Source organism: Myotis yumanensis, unplaced genomic scaffold (genome assembly GCF_028538775.1).
Source record: "Myotis yumanensis isolate MYYU_CA2020_CCGP unplaced genomic scaffold, mMyoYum1.0.hap1 SCAF_5, whole genome shotgun sequence".
NCBI lineage: Eukaryota > Metazoa > Chordata > Mammalia > Chiroptera > Vespertilionidae > Myotis > Myotis yumanensis.
Genome location: NW_027223756.1, coordinates 91,562,386 through 91,575,700, shown reverse-complemented (window position 1 = coordinate 91,575,700; position 13,315 = coordinate 91,562,386). Strand labels below are relative to the sequence as shown.

At 48.2% G+C, this 13,315-nt stretch overlaps 1 protein-coding gene and 1 pseudogene across 8 annotated transcripts in view; both read right to left on the bottom strand.

The window, feature by feature from the left end:
* Window positions 1-3,575: 3,575 nt before the first annotated feature.
* GATAD2A (GATA zinc finger domain containing 2A) overlaps window positions 3,576-13,315 on the bottom strand; it is a 109,537-nt gene continuing 99,797 nt past the window's right edge. For 5 of the 8 annotated variants that reach the window (XM_070416520.1, XM_070416527.1, XM_070416519.1 and 2 more), the window contains 5 exons: window positions 11,890-12,169; window positions 9,775-10,073; window positions 9,054-9,128; window positions 8,573-8,768; window positions 3,576-5,078 (listed from right to left, as the gene is read on the bottom strand). In XM_070416520.1, the coding sequence (XP_070272621.1) occupies window positions 4,948-5,078; window positions 8,573-8,768; window positions 9,054-9,128; window positions 9,775-10,073; window positions 11,890-12,169 (981 nt within the window). In that variant the 3' untranslated portion in view covers window positions 3,576-4,947. The remainder of the gene's footprint in view (window positions 5,079-8,572; window positions 8,769-9,053; window positions 9,129-9,774; window positions 10,074-11,889; window positions 12,170-13,315) is intronic. The other 3 variants (XM_070416521.1, XM_070416524.1, XM_070416526.1) reach the window with 3 other exon arrangements.
* On the bottom strand, window positions 6,526-8,563 carry LOC139011173 (large ribosomal subunit protein eL42-like; annotated as a pseudogene).

Here is a 13,315-nt window from a genome sequence, read left to right as displayed (position 1 = left end):
TCCGCTGAGGAGCCTGTGGCTAATCCAGCAGACTCACTTGAGGGCTGAGTGCAGAGCCCCTAAGAAAGCACTTCATAAGTGCATTTCCCACAGCCAGTATTAGAGCATGGGGCATCAGTAAGGATGTCACAGGTAGACTGTCTAGGTTTGGGTTTAATTTCTGTTACCAGTCATGCCTGCCCAGGTGAAACTGAGCTGGCTGTTGGGGAGGGCAATTAGCACCCACCACCAGAGGCAGGGATGCTTCAACAACAAAAACAAGAACCAGCAAAAAAAAAAAAAAAAAAAGGAAGCACCTAGGAAAACACTGGTAACAGATTACCCAAGTGATCACAGGTCTCAGATAGTATGAAAAACTTGAAACAGTGTGAACCTCTAAAAACAAATTTTCACAAGCAATTGTTCATTTCAGGGCCTGGCTGGGTGGTTCCATCTGTACTTAAAACCTGCATCTCTAACACTGTGTCCTGCAGCAAAGACTTAAGTGGAGCCAAGCCTGAAAAGCACTCTGGAAAAACCATTCAGGGTGGCAACTGGAAGGGGCTAAGAGCCAGTCCAAAGGGAAAAACCCATTGGAGTCTCAGCCACTCCCCCAGGCCACAAAGCTCCTGGTTTTGGTGGAGACAGAGGCTCAGAGGTGAGAGCACAGTGCCCAGTTGGGGAGGACTCCCCCCACATGGGAAGTGAAGTCCGAAGGAAGCCCAAGAAGCAGATCTCTTATCCTTTGCTTCCACCTTAACAAAGGGTCACTCTGCTGCACTTACCCAGTTTCTAACCTGCCCCATACATGGACTAAACAAAGCAGGAAAACCAGAGCGGAGGGACAAAAGAAAAATATAGCCAACACATCATTTCTTTATTGTGCTTCAGATCTAAAACTTCCTTGTGACATCATGTATAGCCATTTATTCCAGCCTCTGTTTATGGAACTTCTATTCTCGTTTGGTGGTCAACTTTTTGGTTTTACATTATCAAAGATTTAGTCAAAGTAAATAGAAGTGACCCACCTCCCCAAATCTACCTCCCTGCACTAGTGTAACTGTTTATTATACTTTGCTAAAGATTATAAAACTTTAGCTGTCATTTAAAAAATATCTATTTTTTTCATTTATTTCAGAGAGGAAGGGAGAGGGAAAGATAGAAACATCAATAATGAGAGAGAATAATAGATAAGCTATCTCTTGGACACACCCCACTGGGGATCGAGCCTGCAACCCAATCATGTGCCCTTGACTAGAATCGAACCCAGGACCCTTCAGTTCGCAGGCTGATGCTCTATCCATTGAGCCAAACCAGCTAGGGCATAGCTGTCATTTTAATAAAAGCTCGGTTGGAGTTCTTTAGGCAAATGTCATGTGCAGCATATAACCTGGCATAAAACAAACACACACACACACAAAACCCTATGGTGCAACAGCAAAGACCATTCCCATTACTTACACCCCTGTGATGAGAATGCTTATATTACTTATACAGAAAACTCCTCCCTGTGTCTCTGCTCATAGGAGAGATGTGTGGGACACAGAGCAGGGCAGGGCTGTACTCAATAGCCTTTCATTTTCTCTGCACCTTTTGCTTCAGGATCTTGGGAAGAGAGTGAATCAGAGGCCCCTGGAGAAGGGCCATTCTCTGCCTTGTCAAAGGTGTGGTCCTGACTTCACAGTTGGGACAATGAGGACCAGAGGCCCCATGACATGGTCAGAATGGCCAAAGCCATGAGCAGCTCCAAGGGGGCATGCATGTCTGTGAACATACACATATGTACTTGGCCATTTCAAACCTGCTTCTCCACTAAAATGGGGAATAAGCTTTGTGAACCCCACACCCCAGTCCACAGAATGACTGACATTTTTAAGTTTCTAGTTGCTGTCAGAGGTCTGTGTCCCAGATAACTAGGGACCGTTAAAATTGTCATTTGAGCCTAGGGGCTCCTACATTCTCACTGCTTCTGGAAACCAGGTCTTCTCAGCTCCGACACTTCTGGGGGAAACCAGGACCCCAGCACCGTGGCAGATTTTTCAGGGGGTGAACTTTGCTGCTGAGAGAACTCACTGTTAACATCCTTTCCTAGTATATTCAAACCCCACACCCAGAGAGGTATTTAACAATGCCTTGTCTGAAACATCTTAAAGTCCATCACATAAATACCCATTTAGGGCTTATCATAGATGTTACAATGCAAAGTGGGAAACTGAAGAAAAAGGGGGTAGGGCGTGGAATTTTAAAATGGTAGAAATGAACTAAAGACTAAAGCAAGCATGTCAAAGGCCGCAAGTTTGACATGCTTGGATTAAAGCCTCTCACGTTCTTGCCCTTTTAAAAAAAATTTTAAAAGCAGTTCAGTCCTTTATTACCATCCTGTAGATGGCCAAAAAAATTTTTTAAACATATTTTTATTGATTTCTTTAAAGAAAATTTTTTTTATTGATTTCAGAGAGGAAGAGTGAGAGAAACATCAGTGATGAGAGAGAATCACCGATCGGCTGCCTCCTGCACATCCCCAACTGGGGATCAAGCCCGCATCCCGGGCATGTGCCCCTGAATGGAATCGAACCTGGGACCCTTCAGTCCGCAGGCTGACGTTCCATCCACTGAGCCAAATCGGCTAGGGCTATTGATTTCAGAGAGGAAGGGAGAGGAAGAGATAGAAACATCAATGATGAGAGAATAATTGATAGGCTTCCACCTGCACCCCCCGCCCCCACTAGAGATTGAGCCCACAACCTGGGCATGTGCACTGACCAGTAATTGAACTGTGATCTCCTGATTCATAGGTTGACACTCAACCACTAAGCCACACCAGCGGGGCCTGCCCCCTTTTTAAAAAGTTACATTTCCATCATAGTAAGTTGTCCTTGATGGGAATGTGCCTGGGGATGCTGGGCTGGGTGGAGAAGGCAAAGCTAGGGCCTGGCTGTCCTGTCCTCCGCCTGAGGTGGTCTGGCCCAGCAAGGTGAGGTAAGAAGTGGTTCCTGAGCGCGGTTGAGCCAAGTTCTGATGGGGCTGGGGATCAACATATGCCTCAAGTCACAGACCCAGTCAACCTGGATGGGAAGGTGGTGGCAACTTTAGCTGTCATTTTAATAAAATGCACCCCCCTCTAGTGCATGAGTGACTTTGGCCCAGACACCTGATTCAGTTACTGCATAGAACTGAGGTCTGTCTGTTGGGAGTGGCCAGCCCAGTGCTCCTTGTTGGACGATTTGGAGTTTGGCCCATGTAACTGAACAGAGAGAGCTAATAGCTCAGGGTAGTATATAAGACAGGTATTTATTTACCAGGCACACACACACACGCAAGAAATAGAAATGCTTGCATACTCTGAGTTTTTGGTGTATAAGCACATCCTTTCCCCACATTCCTGAATGTTAATTTCCCTTTCTCCCCCAATCCCTGCATCTTGTTATGAAAGCCACACTTCCCTGCCCTCCCCTCCCCTCCTTCAGCCCATGTACTCAAAACAAAAATTAATGAGAAATTTAGGGTTCTATAGAAAAAATTAGAACATTTTGCAAAACTAGGTCTTCGACCACATGTTAAAAATGTTTTCTAAACACTGATATTCACACATGAGAGGGGGTTAAATGAGCCTTTATTAGAATGTTGAAGCAATGTGTTCAAAGGCAGCCCTATAAAATAAGGATTTTAAGTTAAGTCCCTAACTGCACGGACAGGAAAACCAGGGCAGGAGCTGAAGTGGGGAGCGACGTACCCCGTCTCCACGTCAACACATGCATGTGCACACACACGGGACACCCTCACATGTGCTTGGAGCTGGTGCTGTGTGCAACTCACACATGACATCTGCCTTTCCTCATGGAACTGATTTTTAAGGAGCGGGAGAAACTGAAATGAAACATGACTAAGAGCAGACCTGATCCTTTGTAAGACATTTCTGTAGACTCCAAAGAAGGTTAAAAAAAAAAAAAGCCTGGAGGCGAACACTGGCAGCACGGCCTCCTTTACGGGAAGGTTCTAAACTAGACCCAAACGGAAACCCTAAAGTCTGTGAGGGGCAGGGGCATCTCCCCACCTGACACACCTGATGGGAGCACAAGCCAGGGCAGCTTGGGATGTTGTCTATCAAAATAAGTAGGAAAAGAAAAGGAAAAATTTAATAAAATAAACCACAACAACAACAAAAAAAACACAACAGCCCGCCCCTCCAACTTCCTGCTCAGGCTCTGTATGTTGCTGCCATTTCCCTACTCCCTTCTCCAAGGGCAGCAGTGTGGCTTTCAGGATCCCAGGCACTCTGGCTGGGTCTGGGTTGCAGTTTGTTCTTCTGCTAAGTGTGGGAGGTTGGGGGTCTCCAGAACGAGCAGCAGTACAGGCCTTCTGCTGGAGCAAACGAGGGCTGGTCAGTCAGCGGCCCATCCTCTGGGGCATGGGGGCCGTGCTCGGCAGGAACCCCTGGGTCTGCATGGTTTACTTTAAACTCCATCATCATGAGGTGATTAAAAAAAACTTGTCAACCTAGAGATTGCCGTGAAGGAAGGCAGTCAAAGATTGGGAGGCTAAGGTGGGGAAAAAGCAAAAACAAAACAACGGTCCACTCAACTTCAGAAGCCCCGAGCTCCGGTCTTGCCCGAGTGTGTCACAGTGTCCAGGCTGCCCATGTGCCCTGAGGGGGCTGAAGAGGAGGGCGGGAGCAGAAACAGCCCCCGAGGTCCAATTTTCTGCTGGTGTTGGGCAAACTAAAGGCAAAGAAAGGAGGAAAGCCCATGGGAAAGGTCCCCCAGTAATAATAATCCTCATCCACCTGTGAAGCGGCCCTCCAGCCACAAGACTTTGCAGCCAAGAATGAAGGGAGCTCTTGCTTCTGCAGTGTGGCAGACACTCGCTTGCTCGCTCTCTTGGGGAGCAGGATGTCTTCCCCAGCGAGCAGAGGGTGGCGGGCCAGGTGGGAAGGAAGAGGGAGCCTGTTCTCCACAAGGCCGGCTCACACTATTTCCACGTGGCCGACTGGGGGATGGAGCGTGGCGGGATCATGTCCAGGAGGTACTCCCGCTGGCGGTCCACAGCCGAGGAGGTCTTGTGCACTGTCAAGCTGGGGCTGACAAACGCAAGCGCCCCACCTGCAACAGAACAGAGCAACAGGCTGAGATGGTCCCAGTCAGGGGTAGGCTCCCAGGAGGACACCTGAGTGGGCCAACCGAGCCTGGGCAGTCAAAATCCCGCCTCAGAACTGAAGAGAATTTAAGAAATAACTTGCCCAGCTAATTTGGCTCAGTGGATAGAGTGTCGGCCTGCGGACCAAAGGGTTCCAGGTTTGATTCTGGTCAGGGGTCGTGCAGAAGGCAACCAATTGATTTGTTTCTTTCACATCAATGTTTCTGTCTCTCCCTCTCTCCCTCAAAAAAAAAAAAAAATCAATGGAAAATTATCCTCGGTGAGGATTAACAAAAAAAAAGAAAAAGAAAAAACTCAATCTCCTTTACAATGTCCCCAGCCTCTGCCACAGTAACAGATATTCCATAGGCTATTTGAGAGCTCTGTTAACTGAGGTGGTTACCACAGTGCTATTTAGAACTGAAAAATAACAAATGACTGAATGAGGCATCTGGGAAATTAGTATGATGGAATACCATGCAGCCATCAAAAAAGATAGGGTAACATTCTCTAAACCATTCAGAGGTGCACGGAATGGCACACAAAGCATAATCCCTTTGTAGGACACTCACGTGTAGGACACGTGAACGAAGAGGCAGACTGAGGAAGGCCTCCAAGTGCTGCATTTGTTCTCCTGGAGTAGAAAATACCAGCCATTGCCATCATCTTCCTTTTTCATATTCTCTAAATATTCCCAAAGTATCACTTTTACAATTGGAAAATGAAGAAATGATACACATACACACCAGCACGCAGGTTTTTGGCTGGCCTGGCCTAAGGACTGCCCTGGATCCCCAGCTACAGCAGCAGGGCTCTCCCAAGAGTATTTTTGGTGGAGGTTAATAGACTTTGTGGAACAAGGATTCTGAGGTCAAATGCACTAGAGTCCTTTCTGCATAGTCAAGGCAGCACCACCAACTAGATCCCACCCAGTTTCTCTCAAACCACCACCTAGAAACCCAGGGTAATCTGGAGCTTTGGCAGAACTCTCCTGGGAAATGTGGCTTCTAAGCCTTGACACTTTTATCTCTAATCTGACTGTTGAACACAGCAACTATTTATTCCTTCATATTCCCTTTCAAACATCACCCTTAAGTGCACACACGGGTTCACACGATTGCTATCACAGTGTATACATCAGTGATGGCAAACCTATGACATGTGTGTTAGAGGTGACACGCGAACTCATTTTTTTGGTTGATTTTTCTTTGTTAAATGGCATTTAAATATATAAAATAAATATCAAAAATATAAGTCTTTGTTTTACTATGGTTTCAAATATCAAAAAATTTCTATATGTGACACGGCACCAGAGTTAAGTTAGGGTTTTTCAAAATGCTGACACGCCGAGCTCAAAAGGTTCGCCATCACTGGTATACATTCATATACTCATACTTGACTTTTCCCATTTCATATACTTACAAATTTCCCACAAAAAGAATTTCTAACTAGCTTGTGAGTTCTTAGCTGTATGTATCTTATACATGCTGAGCAAAAGTATCTTTGCCTAGTATTTACAAATGCTCTTTGCTTTCCAGGAGGTCCAAATTCTTCTACGGTCAGATGAATGTCTTTCTTCTTCTAAGCTCCTTTCCTATGAGAGACTCTGGCCAGCTGCATGTACAGTGGGCTCCTGTGTTTCCATTGCACAAACAGCCCTACTTTCCCAGGTCTAACTAGGGTTCCTCTATGATGGTGTTTCTTCTTCCTACAGGGGTGTGGCATGTGCTCACTCCCACACATGAGCGCTCTCACCCATCTCCTTCACTCAGCCTTTTGTGTCTACCGTTCACTTACCCGTTTTGCTGTGTGTTTTTAGTATTTTTTTTGTAAATATTTTTTTATTGACTTCAGAGAGGGAGAGGGGGACGAGAGATAGAAACATCAATTATGCGAAAGAATCATTGATTGGATGCCTCCTACACGCCCCCTACTGGGGATTGAGCCGGCAACCTGGGCATGTACCCTGATCTGGAACAGAATCATGACCTGCTAGTTCATAAGTCAACTCTCAACCATTGAACCATACCCAGCCTTGACTTTAATGTTTTTATTATTGATTTTAAAGAGAGGAAGGGAGAGGGAGAGAGAGAGAGAAACATCAATGTGAAAGGGTAACATTGATCGGCTACCTCCTGCACATCCACTGGGAGTCAAGCCCACAACCCAGGCACGTGCTCTCACCGGACATTGAACTGGCACCCTCTCTGTGTATGGGACAATGCTCAACCAACTGAGCCACACCGGCTGGGCTCACTTTTTCATTTTTTTTAAACATATCAAGATTTTATTGTCATATAATAAAACAAAATATGAAGCTTAGAACTGGATCACTTGACCCTTTCTCTTCTTATCTCCTCCCAGTTCAAAATGCTTGCATCTCTTAATAGCCAGCATTCTCTTAGATCTGCAGTTAGGCTCAATGCATTCAAGCCTCAGCACAATCTTCTTTGTAGTTTTAGCCTTTTTTCAGAAAATCGGCTTAGTCTGCCCACCATAGCCACTCTGCTTCCTGTCATAATGCTGCTTTCCCTGCACACACAGAGAATCCTTGCCCTTCTTGTACTATGTTACTTTGTGGGGTTGATGCTGACCACACACTTCTTACAGAAAGTTCGGCAGGTTTTAGGAATGTTCGCCATGTTTGCGAGCGCTATCAGCAGGGAAAGTCACTTTTTCATTTTTGATCGACAGAAATATTTAACATTCATCTTAATGCTAGCAAATAAATAAGAAATATTAAAAATAGGATGACCCAGGATGGCAGGACTGAGGGAGATTAAAAAATAGCTGCCTGAGCGCCTCCTCATCCCCTGGGTTGTTCTTAAAATGTTGTCTCCTCAGGAGTTTGGGCGACTGGTTGAACATGCAAGGTGCCTCCCACTTCAGTTAAACTCCCAGCCCTCACCCCAGAGTCCCTCTCCTCGCCCCTACACTCTTGTTCTATTTTGTACTTTGCACCACCTGATCTGTCCAAGCCAGAAGAAGGTGGGAAGAATGGCCCACAGATCAGGAAATAAAAGACACTATCTGGGTGAGCAAAAAATAGTACAGCAGAAAAGGCACAAGTTAACAGTAAAAACAGGTGTTCCCTTTGCCAGGGGCCAGATAAGCATCCGTGCTGCCAGGAGTCTACTGGATAGTGGGCGTGACTGCCTGAACTGGGCCTGTCCCACATTTTGAGTGAAGGGCTAAGAGTTTGGGTACAGAGTGTGGAGACATCGAGGGCTACTTAGTATCTACTCAGGGCTGCCACTTGTTGAGGTCATCCTAGTTAGTGAACAAGAGAGATTCAGCCAAAGAATTGGGAGGCAGCTGTTCTCAGGGAGCAGGTCTGGGGTTCAGGGCCCTTTGTACCATTTCCCTTCACCATGTGTAAGTCTTTGCTAAAATAAGAAAGCGATGGACCCAACCACAGCAAGGTCCCTACTTTGAGCTCCTTAGGGGCTTGCCCACCTACCTGTACTCAGGGGTGCCTTCTTCCAGTTGGAGGTGGCATTGCCCTTGCCAGAACTAACGGCTCTCTCGGAATGTTTGCCGGTCCTGCTGACAAGAGCTGTGGCTGACGCTGCATTCTGCAGTTTGGGTGACTGGCTGAACGTGTGCAGGACGCCTCGGGGTGTTGTAGCCGAGCCCCGGGACAGCTGGCTGGAGGCCTGCAGTGGAAAGAGGGTGCAATGGCTCATGTGGGAAAGGAAAAGGTAGAGGGTGAGGTGGTCAGTGCAGCCTTTCCTTGCTGTGGCCGACCTCTTCCCACCCACACGGGATCCCTAAAGTCCAAAATCAGGAGACCAGGTAAGTTACACCAAGGGGACAGGGGAAGGAAAGAGGGAGAGAGAGAAACAGAGAGACAGACGCAGGCAGCTGACGTGGTCACGGTCTGGGGCGTGAGGACTGGTTGGTGGCGCAATGCAGGGGGCTCCCAGCACTGCAGTTCTGACCTGTAGCACAGCCCCGTTACTCCAGTCGCGGGCCTCTCCTGAGCGGAACGCCAACTTACGCCGGGGCTTTATGACCTACACAAATGGGGGTTGAAATCAAGATCAGCACCATCCACAGGCCGGCCCAGGGTGACCTAGAGTGACCAAAGGGCAGCAGCTGTGGCCATATGAGGCCTAGTCCCCATATGACAGGCCATTTCCCGAGGACAGTGTGGCCTCCCACTATTATAGGGACCTTGAGAAGATGTGGTCATTAGTGAATTACAAATGACTTCCAAGGATACAAAAAACTGCCAACACAAAGCTTTGGATCTATACGGGGTAGAAAGCAAAGCATTAAAAAAAGCAGCCAAGAAAACTTCTTTTTCTCCTTAATTTAGCTAGAACATTTCTTCAGAACGCCTCTTTTGTATCTGAATGTGGCTTTCAGAAAAGTCCTTATAGACAAGAAGTACTTGTCAGCAGCACAATGAATGTGAAAGCTACAAAATCTAAAAAAACTGCAAATTAGTATTTTCACCACCAAACACTACCATTAAACACAATTTAGACGCAGTTGACAATCAGGCAGATGCTTGCTGAGTGTGGACAGAACACCAGGACATTTTGCGTGCTAGCGACAACTTCCCTGCCAGAGAACAGCATCTCTTCTGGAGGATGAGGCCCCAGTCAAGTTCCCAGACCTCCAGGTCACAACTCTGGCTCCTAGACAAGAACTCACCTGCTTCAGAGTGGGATGTGGGGCGGTGGAGGGCTCAGCTTTGGCCTGCACAGGAGCTGTACCCTGCTGCAGAAGGCGCTGCTCGATCTCCTGCTCCTGCTGCAGTGCCTTCACAAAGGCAGCCTTCAGCCTGCTTGTGTGCTCCACCTTGAGCGCCTTCTTCTGGTTGGATGCCATGCAGTTCTCACACATGATGGCACCGCCCTTCTCCTCCCGCCAGCGGCATGTGAAGTCCGTCTTGCACTGTGCACACATGTAGGGCTCCCGGGACAGTACAACGGCAGCTGACATCCTGCCTGCTGTAGGGCAGACGGGTGGGCTCACATCAAAGGAACAAGATGCCAGTCAGAACCCCAACTACCCAGCATGCAGGACAGAAGAGGGCAGCACCCCAAGCCAGGTGGCTCAATGGCTATCAGAAAACCAAAGCCTCAGTAGATGCCGACTGTGTACAGGTACTGGGCCAGCCTCAGGGAAGCCTTTCAGGCTGAAGCTTTGGAAATGCTGTGGGTCAGGAATTCTTGGCACCAACTCTCAAAAACATTACGTAGTGCCATCAGCTTGGCTTCTCCCAATGGCCTTGCCCAGTCACAGCATAGGACAGGGAAGCATCTCGTCCTGACTTGGCCTACTGCCTGTCCTTCCCATACTAGACTAGCCTTGCAGCAGCAGGTTTGTAAAAAATCCTCACCCAAGGGTATTTTTTCCATTGATTTCTAAAGAGAGTGAAAGGAAGGGATGGAGAGAGGAGGGGAGGGGAGGGGAGGGAAGGGAAGAGGGGAGGGAAGAGGGGAGGGGAAGGGAGGGGAGAGGGGGAGAGAGAGAGAGAGAGAGAGAGAGAGAGAGAGAGAGAGAGAGAGAGAGAGATGATTGGTTGTCTCTCACACCAGCCGACTGGGGCCCAGGGAAACCAACTCAGGCATGTGGCCTTGACCAGGAATTGAACCAGCAACACTTCGCTGCGTGGGCCAACCGAAGCTCTATCACTGAGCCACACCAGCCAGGGCTCGCAGCAGCTTTTGCTAATATTACCATTATTCATTATTCATTATAAAGAAGACACCAAAGGGAGTCAGACATATATCCAGGCCATGTCAGAGCCTGCGCCCCTCTCTGGGGTCCCTCAAGGTAACCTGACAGGTGGAGCCAGCCTGTCAGCCTCTCCTCTGTTCCCCTGGACAAGTTATGACTATGCCTTCTCCTCAGTATAAGCATCTGAAAAGATCACACAGAAAAGGGTTCAGGCTGGCTGCCCAATTCATGTCACTATTAGCTCTATCTCAGGCCACAAGTGTCCCCAGTAAAATGGCTGGTGGAGACCCCTTAAGGGTTAACATGGCCTCCATTTTCAATATTGTTTTTGCTCACTATTCTGTTTATGCTCTTTTATTCCTAAAATCTCCTACCACACAGGTGCATTTTCCAAATTGTTTACAAGGAGGGTGATTTAGTGAATCTGGCTTAAGTGTAGGTACCCTCTCCCATCTTGAGTGCTCTGAAAACTCAAAGCTCCGGAAAGTTTCACCTCTGTGTTGACTTCCTGTTTGGAAGCAAAGCCTGTCATGTCAGTCTTCAGCAGGCATTCCTCCTCACTGCCCACACCAACATCACAGTGCTGCTGCTTGGCAACCTGACCACCCTTGGCACCCTTGAGCTTCACCAGGGCCTGGCTCTCAGGAGGCCCTAACAGGAAAGGTGCCTGCAATGTGTTTATGAAGCTGTTGAACCTCTGCCCTGGCCGGGTGGAGCATTGTCCAGTATACTAAAAGGTTGCAAGTTTTATTCCTGGTCAGGGCAAAAACCTAGGTTCCAGGCTCAATCCCCGGTTGGGGAGCACATGGAAGTCAATCGATTGATGTTTCTCTCTCTCATTCTCCCTTCCTCTCTCACTAAAATCTAAACATGTCCTTGGTGAGGATTAAAAAAAAAAAGAAGCTATTAAACCTCACAAACTGATGATGCAATGTTACTCATAGCATCCAAAATACCCAATCTTTAAGACAGCTCTGGGTACACCACAGGTGCACAGACAGGTGCTGTACGTTGAAAAAAATCTATGTTATAGAAACTTCAGTGGGAAGAGGTGAAAACAACCCTAGCTCAGGGCCCACTCACCTTGCGTCTCCAGCAGGTTCTGTACCACCTCCTCCAGGCCAACCAGGTAGATAAATTCATTATTGGCAGCGCTGGGCAGGAAGTTCATCTCTGGGGCAGGGGGCTTAGGTGGGGGGATTTCAAGCAGCGTCTTCTCCAGCTGTTTGCGCAGTGCGAGCTTGGCGGCCGCCTGCCGGCTGGCTGGAGAATCACCAGATGTGACCACGGAAGTCACGCTGGTGGGGGTGGAGTTGCCCTGAGCAGAGGTGACTGTCGTTCCTTTCAGTGAGGCTGGGGATGGCTTTTGGGAAACAACAACCTGGTCAGAGTGCTAGGAGCAACCTGCACTGAGGCAGGCCCTATCACTGCACCCACAGCCCAGGTCAGCAGCATTAGTTGCACTAATTCCGAGCTGCTTGATACCTGTGAGCAGCAGATAGAGTAGCATTAAACCATTCACCCTATGAGATGACCAATCTTGTACACCCACTGTTGAGGCTTAGCTGATATCCAATAAACTACACACATTAAAAAATCTGTAATTTGCTGTATTTTGCCAGGAGGATATCCATAAAGCAACCCGTCACTATAACCAAGGCAGTGGGCACCCCCTTTGCAATGTCCCCACAGCACCAACCCAAACAGCATGGCCACTGTCCCAGCTCTATGGCCTGACCCTCCTCTCAGCACAGGTCTGGGCAGCCTCCTTCCTCACAGGGGTGCAATGGTGGCTCAAGTGGCATCTGTGGCATTTCCCTTGAGAGCATCTTTGTGTGTGCTTATCTGGAGATACTAATGTCTTTATCAGGGTTGTAGTAGAGAGCAGTTCCTGCACCAACCCCTCGCCCTGAGGTCACACCGCACCACCCCACTGTGCCTCAACCCTTGCTATTCCTGCACTACCTTATCGTCTTTGTCTAAACCCCAGTGACCAATGCTCCATCGTCTCCTTGCTCCAGTTCACTCACCCCCAACACTGTCAAGTGCTCTCCCCCAAACCTGGAACTGATCACGATAGTGCCCTTAGTTAGCTTCATAAGGTAGAGGACCCTTTTGGAAATCTGCAGGAAAGCTGCATACACCATCCCCCCCCCTCCCCCCCCCCCCCCCGCCCCAGGAAATGCACAACCTGATAACTTGCCTGCAATACATCACAGGTTTTAGGAAGCACAGATGCTTTCCCAGGACCCTTACCCCTACAGAAGGTCTCAGAACCAAAGAGACTCCTCAATACAGAGGACGCCATCACAGCATCTTGACCTAGCCAATGCCCCATTGACCAACCAGCCAGTTCTCCCCGATCCTCCTTGGGTTCCCCACCCCACTGGCAACAGAACCCTTTGGCCCGCTTTCTGCCATCCTCCCTGCACAATGAGCTGAGAACAGGGTCTGGCACCTGGGAGGGATCCAGATCAAGGTTTATGGGGTAAACTGCTTGTATAGGTCA